Source organism: Artemia sp. Qi Xiang Cuo, chromosome 20 (assembly GCF_049724085.1).
Source record: "Artemia sp. Qi Xiang Cuo chromosome 20, ASM4972408v1, whole genome shotgun sequence".
In the NCBI taxonomy this organism is placed as follows: domain Eukaryota; kingdom Metazoa; phylum Arthropoda; class Branchiopoda; order Anostraca; family Artemiidae; genus Artemia; species Artemia sp. Qi Xiang Cuo.
In genome coordinates, this window is record NC_142813.1 from 9,350,230 (window position 1) to 9,365,863 (window position 15,634).

The following is a 15,634-nucleotide window of genomic DNA, read 5'->3' on the forward strand; positions in this document are numbered from 1 at the left end:
TGGCTCAGCTGGTTTAAATTTTTCGTCAGGAAAACCAATCAGACGGAATATAACTTTATGTTCATATTACATTAAATTAGATTAGATTAATTTATTACAGAACGACCTAGTTAAACATGATTAATAATGATCAACAATTAAATATGAATAATTAAAAATAGTTAAATATGATCAATAGGTAACCGCCATGGGGATACATAAATGCACTGGCACTGGGCAGTTACCACAAGCTATTTCAACATACATAAAAAAATAACTTAATAATTTAAAAATAATTAATAATTATTATTAATAATAATTAATAATAAAATAATTTAAAAATAACTTAATAATAAAATAATTTATATTTCTAAGCAAATTTTAAACTTCATTTTCACACATACTAATGAACATTCACATAAAACACAGAAAAAAAGAAAGAAAAGAAAAGAAAAAAGGGGAAAAAAAAGACAATAACAAAAGAAAATAAAAAATAACATATATCTTCAATCTCTGAATCATGGTTCCTCACCCCCCCCCCCTCTAATAAAAAATTCTTTACTTGTTTTAAACAAATACTGGTGTTCAGTCACATTAACACTATCTGGGAGGGAATTCCATACCCCCTGGGCCAGATGTTTCATTTGAAATTTTGTACGAATTCCACTCCTATACTCTGTTACCAGATTTTTAGCATTCCTTGTATAATAATCATGCAAATCATTATTTTGTCGAAAAAAAAATCTAAAGACACCGATGGAAACACTTCATGGGAACACTGGCAAATAAAAAATATGTACTGGTAAGTAGAAATATATAACGATATAATTTTTTCATTATTATACATGTTTTGTATGTTTATGTGTTTGTTTTAGTGTACCCAGGTTGGGGTTAGCCCCTCCTGTCCAGAAGTTTTTTCTTTTTTTGTGTGTGTTTTCGTCTCTTGGTTAACCAAGTTATTTTTCGTTATTATTATGATTATGACGAGATTTATTTTTTTACTTATGATATATTTTACAAATTATATACCCAGCCTTACCAGCTCTGCTCTCCTTTGGGGGTTACTATTTTTTGTACTTATAAGAGAATTCAATAAAACATTTGAAACAGTTGTATCACTGGCCCAGAATTTCACATAAGAGGTTTTTAAACTAATTAGGTCTTAGGAAGTAGGGGCAGGAGTATTGATCTCCCCCCCCCCCAAACGCCTTACAACAAGGCCACAGTTGTAAACCAAGGAAATTAAAGCACACTCTTACCATGGAATAATACTGAACGAAAGTGGCACTACAGACCACGCGCTTTACGAGTACGCATGGACCAAGTCCGTTGATTTTTTAATTAAAATCAAGTTGCCATCAAGCCATTTGCGAATTGGAGACAAAGCCAAGATAGGTGGTCGGAGTGAGAGGCAAAGCTGGCATAAGCATTTTCAGGATTGTATACAAAATGATGTCAATTTCACTTGTTTTAGATATTGTTTATCCTCCATCCATCCATCCTAGGGTAGAACTAAGGTAGATAGACATAGAACTAAGGGATGGTTGAAATTTGGTTTTGGTTTGACTCATGACGGACAATGACATGGCAAAATAGAAAAGCAAGGCCGTACCCAGGATTTTTGTTCGGGGGGGGGGGGAGGGTTTACTAAAAAAAAAAATTCTTAGGGGGGAGGGATGGGGGGTTACACAAAAAAAAACTCAAAAACACATACAAAATTTGTTTATATCCATTTTTTTACGTTTTTATGAGTCAGACAAACATTTTTTTTTTTGGGGGGGGGGGTCAAACCCCACAAACCCCCCTCTGGGTTGGACCGTGTAGAAAAGTAGTCTCTTCCTCCCTCTATGTTTAAACCCTAAATTTCATCTGTATCAAAAATTCCAAGTCTCAAATTATAGGAATAATTCAAGCTCAAATTTATTTACTTCTTTCAATACCTTCGACATTGGAATAAAACTGCCAGATTCCCAGAGGAGCTTTTTCAAAAAATTGGAAACGAAAAGAATTATCGGTCTTTTCAAAACTAAAAAAACGTACTAATTTTTTTTTTTGATTAATCCTTTTTATTCCTCCTACATTTCCGTTGTTAACAGTAATGAGACACAATTCAAAACGTAGTTACACAAGCCTGCTAAGTAGTAGACAAGAAAAAAAGGAAAAGGGTAAAAAAAATCGGGAACACTTTATATTAAGACAGACGATGGAAGTTTTTTTCCTCCTACATTTCTGTTGTTAATTTAAAGTATTGTATTTCCGAGTACATATAGAAGAGGAATTCATTAACGGGAAGAAATACCTCAAGGTACACAGCAAGGCCGTATCCAGGGGGGGGGGTTTACCCGGTTTGAACCCCCCCCCCCGAAATTTTTGACCGACTCGAAAATAAGTTGAAAATTAGTAAAACCTAGGTAAAAATCAGTAAAATTAGTCGAAAACTGAGTCAAAAATTAGTAACCCCCCCCCCCTAAAAAGTCAAAAATTAGTAAAACCCCCCCTGAACAAAAATCCTGGATACGGCCCTGGTACACAGAAAGAGTATGTTGGCTAAAACCTCTTATCAACATTAGAGGCAAAGATTTTTTTTTTGTAAAGCGTGTTTGCAAATCAATTAATTTTACTATTTAAAAAAAAATAATTAATTAATTATATTAAACATGAATCTATGGGTATACCATCAATCCAGTATTCGACAAGCTTCTGTTCCTGGTCCTCTTGTTCGCTTTCGGACAAATGTCTTGTACCCATCATGTAAGGAACATCAGTAACTTTTCTGAAGAGCGACATGACACCACTAGCAACATCCTCAACAAGAATACGGCCAATGATGACGATGATCAAGCTAGTAATTGAACCAGTCTGTAAGAAAAGGTTATGTCTTGCAGCATGATTCAAATTTGAAAAATCGCAAGGAGAATGAATTTCAGCAGATGTAGAAAATACATAAGAAGATTTTGTACTTGTGCATTATATGGTAAACACGAAAGAAGTCAAGTTTGGTTAATTCTAATGGAATAAAATAAAATAGGATAAATATATAATAGCTTGGAAACAAATTTGGGCATTATATTTGCACATTAGGGGGGGAGGGGGGTAAAGCATAGCATACATTAAATACGTAACCTAACCTAGGAACCTTTCCCCACCCTAAACCCAAAGAACAGTTTAAATATTGTAAACGCAATAAAAAATCCCGTTTTGTATTCCATTTATCTCTTGCAAATACCCGTTTGACGGGTTTCCTGTCTGGTTGCCTTGTACAGTCTATAGCGGTATTTACCATATAATGCACAAGTACCGAATATTTTATGAGTGAAGTGGTTTATCAGGACAATTCTCAAGAGGATATATTTAAAAGAGGTCAAATTCCACACTCATAACAATTATTCAAAGGCAATGTCAAGGTGTCACAAAATGAAAAAGTGGTCTGGCAACTCCTAAAACAAGCCGGGTTGAACCTCAGAGACTACGTCTCTAGTACTAGTAAGTACTTTCGGAGCCTTCTTTATACCAACAATTTAAGGTTCACAATAAAAGCGTCTACTTGAAGGCAAGCCCGTTTTGGTGAGCTCCCTGACAACAAATGGTAAATATTTATATTATATTAAATAGAAATATATGGTTTATTTATACTGAATATGTTATAACCGATTGCCATTGGTGAGAGTCAAACCCATAATCTCCTTCTAACTAGTTACATTACTTATTATGAAGGTGCAGGCCTAGTCGTATCTACAGTATAGTCGACTCACTCGCGCTTCCCGGATGCGCAGTGCTGTGTATAAGCTGTAAATCAAGTCTACAACAATTTCAGGTGACGTTACACGTCACGACTAAAACATCTACTTCAAAGGTTCCTAAACTTTTTTTTCTCGTAGACCACTTTCAAAATTTTACTGGTTCCGGTGGATCCCCTGCAACTAAGTTTCTTCCATATTCCCAAAAATCGACAAAAAATAAGAAAATTAGATCTAACCAGGGAGATTTTCATTGCGGCTGAGTTCCAACAATTCATTAGCAGTTTTCGAAAAAGAAAGTGAGAATTCATTGGTTCGTTAATTAACTGATTGTGGTTTACTTTTTAAAATTGTATTTTCTAAATTTAAAGTCACATTTCTAACATGTTCCCGAAACTCGATAAATTATGCGGAGTTTAGTTCTAACTATGAAAATGCGTGAGTCAGTTTCAACCACAAATTAACAGTTTTTGAAAAAAAAAGTTAGAACTTTTTGGTTAATTAATTGATTGTGCTGTGAGTTGATTTAAAAAAAAAAAACTTAAAGTCGGCCAGTCGGATTCCATCCAACTTTGATTTTTGATGTCTACTTATAGTACAGGAAACCAGTCAATTCATACTTATTTAAAAAAGTCCCCATTCGGACAACTACTACTACTAACAACTCACCGCAGCACCAAACCACCCGAGGCTAACAAAGCTACGCGCATTCCTCCTCAGTAGTATCCCTTCAATCTATTTGAGCGGGGCCCTATCCCACTACTTTAAGCGCAGCCTTATCCTATTACTTTAAGCACAGCCCTCTCCTGTTACTTTAAGCGGGGCCATATCCCAATGTGTTATTGGAGTTGCTAATCCCTCGCATCCAGCTAAAAACTTCTAGGAGAGACCTAACATTTTTTTGGGAACAATATATGCATATTTTATCGGTGAAACCATTCAATTGATAAAATCGCAGCCATACACATAAGGTGTTATCTCAGTTTCCGGGGCGATAAGAAAATTCTTGGAAACGCACGCCAGATATTCTCTCTGAAACATTGCTATCATTCCCAGCACACAGTACCCTATTGTTTAAGATAACGCAGCCAAAAATTTTGATATAAAAGAATGACCGTTCAAATTGTTTTCATTAATGAAATGTGCTAAATCTAACAAGATGTCTAAACAGAATCGTAACAAGGACTCTAATATACAAGAGGTTTGTGATCTATACATTTTCGTTGTTATACTTAGCGGATGGGGACTGCTTCTTATACAGTTTCGATTTATCAAATGACATTAATAATCCCCTTTACTTACCGAATTGTATGCATATCATCTATAGTTTTATAATAACCCCTCCCTACTAGCCTTTATTGAGCTATTGAATTCAGTCCGCGGAATATTTTGAACCTGGATCTTTCATGGGAACGGTTAAAAAGAGCATTTACTGAATTTTATGTGTTTGAAAATCTTATATAATCATAAGTTAAAAAAACCCGGCCTACTCGTTATTCTTAAACTTTTGTATTGGTCCATGGAACTATCAAAGCCTTGGATTGAACCCAAGCCTTAACATGAATATTAGTAGAATATGTGTTATGAGTACGACAGGGTCGATCTCCCCATTAAAATATTTTTTCTGGTTGTGAACGAGAAATGGATAGATATAGTATCGTAATGACCATAACAGGTATCCATACCCCTCGGACGGGGGGTAACTTTTTTGGACTTGGATTTTTAACTGAAATTTGTAATTTTTTTTCATGTCTTACAATCACATTAAATATACTTAAAACAAAAAAAAATCACATGTGATATTTTTAAGAATACAAAATGACAATAAACCAAAACGGTATACGAAACAGTCCCCATCTGGTGAGCATACAGCGAAAATATATAGATCACAAACCTCTTCTATATTAGAGTCCTTGTTAAGATTCCGTTTAGACATCTTGTTAGATTAAGCTCAGTTCATCTAATGAAAATAATTTGGACGGTCATTCTTTTATATCAAAATATTTGGCTGCGATATCTTACACAAAGGGGTACCGTGCGCTCAGAATGATGGCAATGTTCCAGAGAGAATATCTGGCATGCATTTCCAAAAAATTTCTTATCGCCCCGGAAATTGAGATAAAACATTAAGTGTATGGCAGCGCCTATATCAATTGAATGCATTCACCGACAAATATGCACATATTGTTCCCAGAAAAATTTTAGGTCTGTTCTAGAAGGTTTTAGCCGGATACGAAGGACTAGCAGCTCCAACAGCACATTCGGATATGTGCCCGCTTAAAGTAATAGAATAGGGCTGCGTTTAAAATAATGGGATAGGGCACCGCTTAAACAGATTGAAGGGATACTACTATCCTCCATCCTTACCTATTCAAAGCCTCCCTTTTTACACCGTCCCAAAAAATTTTCATTTCCCTTAAATCTTTCTTTACCAAATCCTCCCACCCGAACCACGGATGATATTCAGTCCGTTTAGCCCAAGACGGTTGGCCAATAACAGCGATATTTGGCAATCTGTCATCGTTCATCCGCAGAACGTGCCCTAACCATCTCAACCTGTCACTCATTATAGCCCCTAGCAAACGGAATTGAATCACACTTTTCTAACAGGCTAATCAAGTGTATTTTGTTGTGTTTTATTGATTCAAATACTTAATTATTACACTTTCAATTATTGTTGTTTTCATATAACATCATAATATGGTGACAGTCAAAATAAAACTAAAATAAAAAATCAACAACGTAACGTAACTTCTACAATGGCAATCCCAGAATCGTGATAATTCTAGTGGGAGACATGTACTTAATTGACTGACAGCAAATTATCAATATTTGGCTTCACTAGCGCTGCCCTAAGTAAAGAACGATGTTGGCACAATGTATTATTTTTTTTCATACCCGGGCACTTCGTATCGAAGGAGTTGTCGTAGAAACTTCGAAAAGGGCTCATTCGATTGGAAATTGGAGTGACTAGTGCCCTTTTTCATAATCGAATGTGATTGAAGGGCAACTTGCCCCCCCCCCCCCGCCCATGATTCCGCCAAACACATCCAATCAAAATTTTGAGATAGCCATTTTGTTCAGCGTAGTTGATTTCCAGATAGAAAATACGTTTTTGAGGAGGACACTCCCCCACAACCCTCGGGGCAAGGGTTTTAAGTTATGCCCTGGAGGCATATAAGAACGATGTTGGCACAATGTATTATTTATTATTTTTTTTCTTTAGAGCAGGGCACTTCGTATCGAAGAAGCTGTCGCAGATATTTCGAAAAAGGCTTATTCAATCGGAAATAGGAGTGGCTTGCGCCTTTTTTAATAGTCGAAAGTGATTGGAACGCAACTAACACCCCTTCCACGCCCACCATTTCCCGAAACACATCCAGTCAAAATTTTGAGATAGCCATTTTGTTCAGCGTAGTTGATTTCCATATAGTAAATTATGTTTTTGAAGAGGACACTCCCACACAACCTTCAGGGCGAGGGTTGTAAGTTATGCCCTGGGGGCATATAAGGTATTAATAGAACGCGTTGTCTTAGAAACTTCAAAAAAGGCTCATTCGATTGGAAATTAAAAAGGGCTAGTGCCCTTTTTAATAGTCGAAAGTGATTGGAGGGCAACTAGCCCCCCCCCCCAAAAAAAACCCATCATTCCCCCAAACACATCCAATCAAAATTTTGAGATAGCCATTTTGTTCAGCGTAGTTGATTTCCACATATAAAAAATATTTTTTGAAGAGGAAACTCCCCCACAACCCTCTGGACAAGGGTTATAAGTTATGCCCTGGGGAAATATAAGGTTTTCATAGAACGCGCTGTTATAGAAACTTTAAAAGGGGCTTATTCAATAGCAAATTAGAACCGCTAGTACCTTTTTAAATAGTCGAAAGTGATTGCAAGGCAACTAACACCCCCTCCACACCCACCATTTCCGAAGACACATCTAAATAAAGTTTTTAGATAGACATTTTGTTCAACGTAGTTAAAAGTTCAGGAAATTATCCTTTTGAGCAGCACACTCCCTCCACAGTCTTCAGGGCAAAGGTTATATGTTATTCCCTGGGGGCATATAATGATTTTATTGAAATCTGTCATAGAAACTTGAAAAAGGGCTCATTCGAATGGAAATTCAAAGGGCTAGTGCCCTTTTTAATAGTTGAAAGTGACGGGAGGACAACTATCCCCCTCTCACGCACACCTTTTCCCCATAAATCCGATTAAAATTTTGAGTTCGCCATTTTGTTTTACATAATTTGAAGTTCTGAAAACTTTATCTTTGAGCAGCGCACCCCCCCAGAAGTTTTAAGGGCAAGAGCCATAAGTTATGCTCTGGGGGCACATAAGTTTTTATTGAAATCTGTCGTAGAAACTTGAAAAAGAGCTCTTTTGATTTGAAATTCAAAGGGCTAGTGCCCTTTTTAATAGTCAAAACTGATTGGAGGGCAACTAACCCCCCCTCCCCCACGTCCACCATTTCCCCAAACACATCCAATCAAAAATTTGAGATATCAATTTTATTCAACGTAGTTAAAAGTTTTTGAAATTATTTCTTTGAGGACGAAAACCCCCTCCCCCCAGCCCTGAGGGCAAGGGTTGTAAGTTATGCCCTGGGGGCATATAAGGGTTTTATTGGAAGCGTTGTCACAGAAAATCTAAAAGGGCTCATTTGATTAGAAATTGAAAGGGCTAGTGCCTTTTTTAATAGTTGAAAGTGATGGAAGAGCGACTAACGCCCCTCTCACGCCCACCAAACACATCCAATCAAAATTTTGAAACAGCCATTTTGTGTAACGTAGTAGAAAGTTCTGGCAATCATGTCTTGGAGGATGACAGCCACCCTCACAGCCTTTAGGGTAAGAGTTGTAATTTATGCCCTGGGGGCATATAAGGTGTTTAAAGAAAGCGTTGTCGTAGAAACTCAAAAAGGCTCTTCAATTGGTTATCGAAAGGCCTAGTGCCCTTTTTAATAGTTGAAAGTGATTGGAAGGCTTGAAATTTTTATAGTAAAGATCGATTTGGGTATAATGTATGATTTTTGTTGTTGTTGTTGTTTAGACCAGGACACTTCATATCGAAGGAGTTGTCGTAGGAACTTCGAAAAGGACTTAATTGATTGAAAATAGAAAGGGCTGATGCCCTTTATAATAGTCGAAGGTGATTGGAGGGCAACTAATCCCCCTCCCACGCCCACCCTTTCATTTGCCTTTATGTCTAAAAACTAAATTTTGCCTTAGATTAAATCAAAATGCACTGCGTTAATGCTAATTCCCAATAAGGCATCTCACTAGTATCCCAAGAAAAACTGAGGGCATTATGTTCAAACTTTCGGGGCTACTTCTGCTCTTAAAATTCAACCAAATCAAAATAGCGTAAGTGTTTCCAAGCTATCAAAGAAAGTAAGCAGATTTTTTTGCGAATGTCATCAAGTTTTCCATTTCAGGTCAACTAGAGGATGTATGAAACGAAATTAAACACTACTATTTGTGTCCAGATTTTCAAAAGGGTGTATGCTGTTAAAAATTGTTGAAAATTTTTCTCCAGCATACATTAGCACTCCAAACTATAGCCAAACTATAACGTCTCAAAAAAAAGAAAAGATTTAAGTATGATTTTCTTTTTCTCTGAAACGACTATGTCAATATAAACGAACAGAAATTAATTAAAAAAAACTTTTTCCACAAAATAAGTTTTTCAAAGAAAAGTAAAGAACTCCATTAAACAAAAAATGAGCAAAAATAAAATCAAATAATCTAAGAAGCTGGAAACTACCGCAAATCAGCATCGATAAATAAATGAAACCCAAAACGAACACAAATTACAATAAATAGCCGAGTCAGACTCAAAACGAGCAGAAACTAACATAAGTTGGGCTCAAAACCCGTACGCCTTCCCAAGGCCAGAACATAATTTGCACTTTACTGAAAAAAATACAAATGAATGTACACTGTCAGTTTAATATACATATACTAATATTTAAAAATCAAAATGTTAATATTGCTTGATTTATTAAAGTTATAAAAGTAAGAACATTTATATTTTTTTCAGTAAAGTCCACGTCGACGTAAAATTTTAAATTTCACGTCCAGCTTCTGATTATTACTAAATCCGAGTAGCTCCTCTTGCAGTACAGTATCACATTCTCCACTTCAATTTTTCAAATGAATTTATAATCAATAATGATATTTCCATCATTAAAATATCTTCAACTTGAAATCATCGTGCAGGACACTTTAATGTTGAAATTACGTCTGAATATCCTCAATTGTCACGTGACAGCTTTGAAAACTGGAGAAATTCGTACTGACTAATATTTTGCTTCATAAATTTCAATTTTACAAGAAAAGCTGAAATGACATTCTTGTTTTTTGATCGAAGCTACCCCCTAAATTGTAAGTTAATGTTATTAAATTTTTTCAATTATTCTGTAAAATACACAATGTCAGCTTTTAAACTGATCAAGTTTTCTTTTAAATCTGGATCTTTCCAGGAACTCTAAAACTAATTCAAAAATTGAGTTAAACCTTTTTTGACATGTACCTTTCAAAAAACAGAGTAATTCAGTATATAATGGGAATCGTTAGAGGTCTAAAGCCGAACTGGCAAGCCATGACACAACAAAGAAATTGAAAAAAAGATAAAATGACAATAATGACAATATGAAAATGAGAAAACGGTTCTATGGCCAATAAAGGAAAACGAAGAGAACAAAAAATCCAACGAATATTTTGCCCGTATAAAACAAGGTATCTTCAGCGTAAAGGAAAAAAATAGAATCTAAAACTAAACAATATAGACAAAAAATAAATATAGAACTAAAAACAGACTAGCTAAAATATACAATATACAATTACTCTCATATACAATTGTCAGCTACCTTCATGGTACCAGAAAAGTAACTAACTTCAGTTACGTTCACTGAATGCTTAATCCTCTACTTCGTAAATATTTTAAGTTCATATTCTTTAAACCACTCAACTAAAGTTGAAGTTTATATTTGGTACTAGTATATGGAGAATAAAAAAATTGAAAGAGATAAAAGAAAACTTGGTTCACTTTAGCGCTGAATCTTCTACTTGGTAAATATCTAAAAAATGTCCATTTGATATACTTACAAACCCAATAACTCCAAGGGTAACTGATGCTCTCCGCAAGGGGAAATAACAGCAACATCTTCGAAGCAGAGGCATTTGCAAGAGCCGCTGATCCTTCCTAAGAAAGTCAAATAGTTAATTGTTTTTCTTCAGAAATTGGTCTACTATAGGGTCCATGCTCAGTATTTGATTTGGGGGAAAAATCGGCAGACCTGGTCTTCTTCCTCCCTGGGGACAGTCAAATAAGCTTTAGGTAAGACACAATACGCAAAATTAACCAAAAGATATTCAGCAGTATATTTCAAATTTCTACTCCACAACTCCAGAAATTTTGAGGATCGTCCCCCAGTTTGCTGGTTTACTTTTATGGATATAGCCTATTGATGTACCACGCATGCACTTTAGTAGTGCATGCGTGGCACTAATCTATTACGGCGTGGTGTCTTTGGCCTACCATTCTCATGATCCAAATCATCGTTTGGAAATACACATTTAAAGCTCAAAATGCAAACCTGTAAAAAGTTCCTGCAGTACAATTTGTCATATCTCCATACAAAAAAAAACACTGTGTCATATTTGTCATATCTCCAATACAATTTGTCATATCTCCATACAAAAAAAAACAAAGTGTCGTATTTGTCATATCTCCAATACAATTTGTCATATCTCCATACAAAAAAAACACACTGTGTCATATTTGTCATATCTCCAATACAATTTGTCATGTCTCCATAAAAAAAAACGCGAATAATGACTACAACTATGATTTACAATGCCTTTGCTTCAACTACATTTACGTTCTTTGAAACTAAAATACTTCTCTATGCTCTGATGTGTTTTAAAAGTTCCAAAAAACAAAATTTGTGTTAAGTCAGAAGAAAAAGTCTCATTTTTCAAATTTGTATTACTTTTTGAAAAATTATTATGCATCTTGAAAAGAATCAAAAAAAATATTAAATTACTTCTACATGAGGTTATGATATAAAAAAAAATCGAATAAAAATAATTTCAAAAAACTTCCAAATTTTTTTTTTTAAACTTCAAAACTTTTGGCAAAAAGTGTTGACTTTTTTTCTAAGGAGACGGAAAGTATTTTTGACATGAAAGAAAACTTCCACAAAGAGAGTCACTTTATGGAACAAGAAATAATCCTCTCTGTTTTTTTAAATGTTACTTGAACTTTTAGTGTTTTAGCATTATTGTTTTGGTATCTAATCAGTAAAGGTTTAAATAGATCTCAGTCAGATTAAGGCTTTTTATAATATATAGTACATTCTTGAATTCAGCTCTAGTTTTGACTCTTCAGAGGTGTCAATCTGTAAAGACCGAATAACTATTACTAAAATTTTTGCAATATTTTGAATTCATAATTCGGTGTAAATTTATTTATTCATTTCATTTAGCTTATAATGGTAACATCTCTGATTGTTTTGGACAATTATGCTAGACTTGACTTGTTAGACTACGTTGTATGTTAATTGTGCAGAAATTGACAAAAGGACTAAACTTTTTTGGGACACAATGCTAAATTTTCGAACCATGCTCAATGGCACATATGCCATTTGCCATGCTCAATGGCAAAGACTGAAATTTTTGCAAATAGAGTGGTCGAATTCCTTACTCGAGATACAATCATGGATCCAATGAAAACTATGAAAATACTTGTTTTGATAAAGAGATTCAGGTATTTTATTCTAAAAGATTACAACAATGTTATAGATATAGCCTAGATATTGATATATATATATATATATATATATATATATATATATATATATATATAAATATATATATATATATATATATATATATATATATATATATATATATATATATATATATATATATATATATATATATATATATATATATAAATATATATATATATATATATATATATATATATATATATATATATATATATATATATATATATATATATATTTCTGAAGATTAAGAGCCAAGCAATGATTCTCTGGAGGGATGACAACTGTGGAATAATGTGTGCCCGACAGTCGACATTGCTGATGAAAGTCGACAGCAATTTCTTCCAGGCTTAAACAAACCACCTGGAAACTGAAATTTCAGGAAGATTTCAAGTTGTTGCTAGAAGCAGAGCTCCCATTCCAGGAAGAGAGATGGATTTACAAGGGAATGGATGACTTCTTCAGAAGGCTCAATATCTTGTAAAAGATGTTGCGACAACGTGCAAAAAATGTATTTAAAATGGTAAGAAGAAGGGTAGACAAGCACAAGAAGGGGAGGGTCCTGTCTTAAGAGCCATAGGGGTACCTGCCGAGTATATACTCTTAAATTGCGGGGAAATGCTAGCAAGATTTTACGCATCCCTTGTTTTACCCTTCTGAAAAATCCAAAGTAGTTTCCCTCTCCCCCTTGGAATAATAAAAATCAATGCTATGGAGAAGCATACAACCAACCTCAAAGTCATAAGTATACTGAATGATGCAAGTCCAAGTGCTTGTTACCAAAGAAGAATAAAAAAGGACACAAAAATGAAAACTAATTCTTTAAATTGTTGAAGTGGAAATTTACACTACCGTAAGCGTCTTAAAAGAACTAGGAAAACCCGGGAATACATTTTTTAAAGAATAAGATATTATTTTTTTGTTACAAGCGCATGCTAATTTTAAAAATTAGGATCGTGTGTTGAAATCAGAAAAAAAATGAGCGAAAAGAAATACCAAATCGTGGAAGAAAATGTAACTTTCAAAATTGCTGCAGCAGAAGGAAAACTCAGTTATTAATTGGCAGTAAATTGTGTAAAAATCCAGATTCTATTTTTTCATATTTATCCTTTCCAAATTCTGATTCCAAAAGTATCACTTTTATTACTTAATTTGTATCACACAAAGTACAAATATTAAATGTATTGTTTCAGTCAGAAACTAATGAAAGAAATAAAGACAAAACACGTCTAAGTGTAACAAAGACAGATTGAAATCACCCTTTGGCTAGTTTAGCTAGTGCTAGATAGATGATACAAAAATTAGATTACAACATGGAGAATAAATATGAAATATTGCGTAATGGAAAACTGAAAGCATATCTTTTAAATAATTTATTTGCAAGTTTTTGCGACATCATTGAATTTTCAAATGTGAAAAGTATTATCGAATTTACCAAATTAGTTTTCGCAAATTGTTTTTCTTGGTTTTGATTGGCAATACTGGTGAAACTCTACATACAAAATCTTACCTTTAATATTTTATAACAACCAAAAAAAATCATAGACAATTATGGTTTTCATGTATGGACAGACCTAAGATAAGGCCAGGTGGCAAAACAATTTCAATTTGATGTCCTTAGTACTTCAAATATTGCTGTGCTTCTAAATACCACTGTAGATATGAGACAGAAAAAAGATTCCAAACTGTAAAAAATTGAACATTGTTGTAATTCCCGGTCTTTTGAGGTGGATTTTCACTCTGAGTGTTTTTTCATGCCTATCAGCTACAAGCATTTATTTAGGGAATCGTTTAAGTTCTTGCTGCAACAGTGCTTTAACTGCCACAAAAATGGCCACCTCACATGCTACTTTATGGCTAAACCTTTCTGCTCAAGATGCAGCTCAAACAACCATCATTCTATATGAGATATTCCAAACACACTACAGTTATTTCTTAATTTTAATGCAAAATCACTGATTGCATGTGAAAAAGAGTTATAATAACTAGTGAATCCCAAAAGAAATGACATCTTAAAAACCTCTAGTTAAATGTTTTTTTTTGGAATTGTAATGGTACATTCAAGAATAAAATAGCAAATTTATGTAAAATGTGCAAACAAGGGAAATCCTATGTCTGCAAAAACATTTTGTTTCTATTTGTAAAAAGAGTATTTTTCATTTTCATAGATCTGTATTGCATACTTTATTCCCAGCAGAACAGCTTCGTGGAAAAGGGCATCTGTCAGGTAGCATTGCCACATTTGTTTGTTCAAGTCTGCAGACGTTTTTCACAAAAATATAAACCTTTACTGTTTTTGTTTTCTCATAAAAAGAGTCTATAGGAAAGTTACAATCCATTTGACATTATTTTCATGAGTTCAAGATGAAGTATGTGTTGTATGAGCTTAGTTTGCTGAGCTTGCAGCAAACTTGAGTCTGCTGAAATGTAGGCTCAGATCATGCCCAGTTTTTTATCCCCCCTGACTTTTCTAGACATTCCTCTTCCAAACTGACACCTCTGACGTAGCAATTGAAGCCATGCTGTCCCAGTCCTTCAGTGATGGAAAGCATTCAATTTGTTACCTTTAAAGAAGACTGCTCAACAGAGAAACTCAATGCAACAATCCAGAAAAAATGTCTTGCAATGGTTTGGGACCTCTCATGAGTCTGCTACTACCTACATGGACGACACTTTGAGGTAGTGATGGTTCACAGTCCTCTTGCATGGCTAAACTCAGAGAAAGGCAGCAACCATTGCCTTGAACAATTGGCTCTGTCTCTTCAAGAATATAGTTTCACTATCAACACAAGACCAGGGAAATTAAGCACAAAAGCATACACCTTCTCATGCCTATAGTCAGCAGGCATTAACTCTGTATATATGTTAATATTACATTTTTCTATTAGATGTCAGAAGATTCAGAAATCTTCACTTTGGACAGCAACGGCATTCAGTTAAACGAGATGTTTTAAAAGCTTGTCAGTATAATAGATAGATATTTATTTCGAGAAATTACTATCACAAACCCTGAAGGGCCGAATTCGAATTTCGAAGTCCATAAAAAAACAAACAAACAAGAAAACCTTAGCAAAAGCATAACAACGAAAAAATTGAAAACCAGTGCAAAAAAAATAAAAAAAAT

The 15,634-nt window shown here is 34.4% G+C and overlaps 1 protein-coding gene across 2 annotated transcripts in view; it reads right to left on the reverse strand.

Annotated features, from left to right (window-relative positions):
* LOC148939851 (uncharacterized) overlaps positions 1-15,634 on the reverse strand; it is a 112,963-nt gene that overhangs the window by 92,050 nt on the left and 5,279 nt on the right. The window contains exons 1-3 of one of the 2 annotated variants that reach the window (XM_089105762.1): positions 14,021-14,167; positions 10,826-10,922; positions 2,655-2,838 (exon numbers count right to left, since the gene is read on the reverse strand). In XM_089105762.1, coding sequence (XP_088961888.1) covers positions 2,655-2,838; positions 10,826-10,900 — 259 coding nt within the window. In that variant the 5' untranslated portion in view covers positions 10,901-10,922; positions 14,021-14,167. Of the gene's footprint in view, positions 1-2,654; positions 2,839-10,825; positions 10,923-14,020; positions 14,168-15,634 lie in introns of those variants that run through there. The other variant, XM_089105761.1, reaches the window with a different exon arrangement.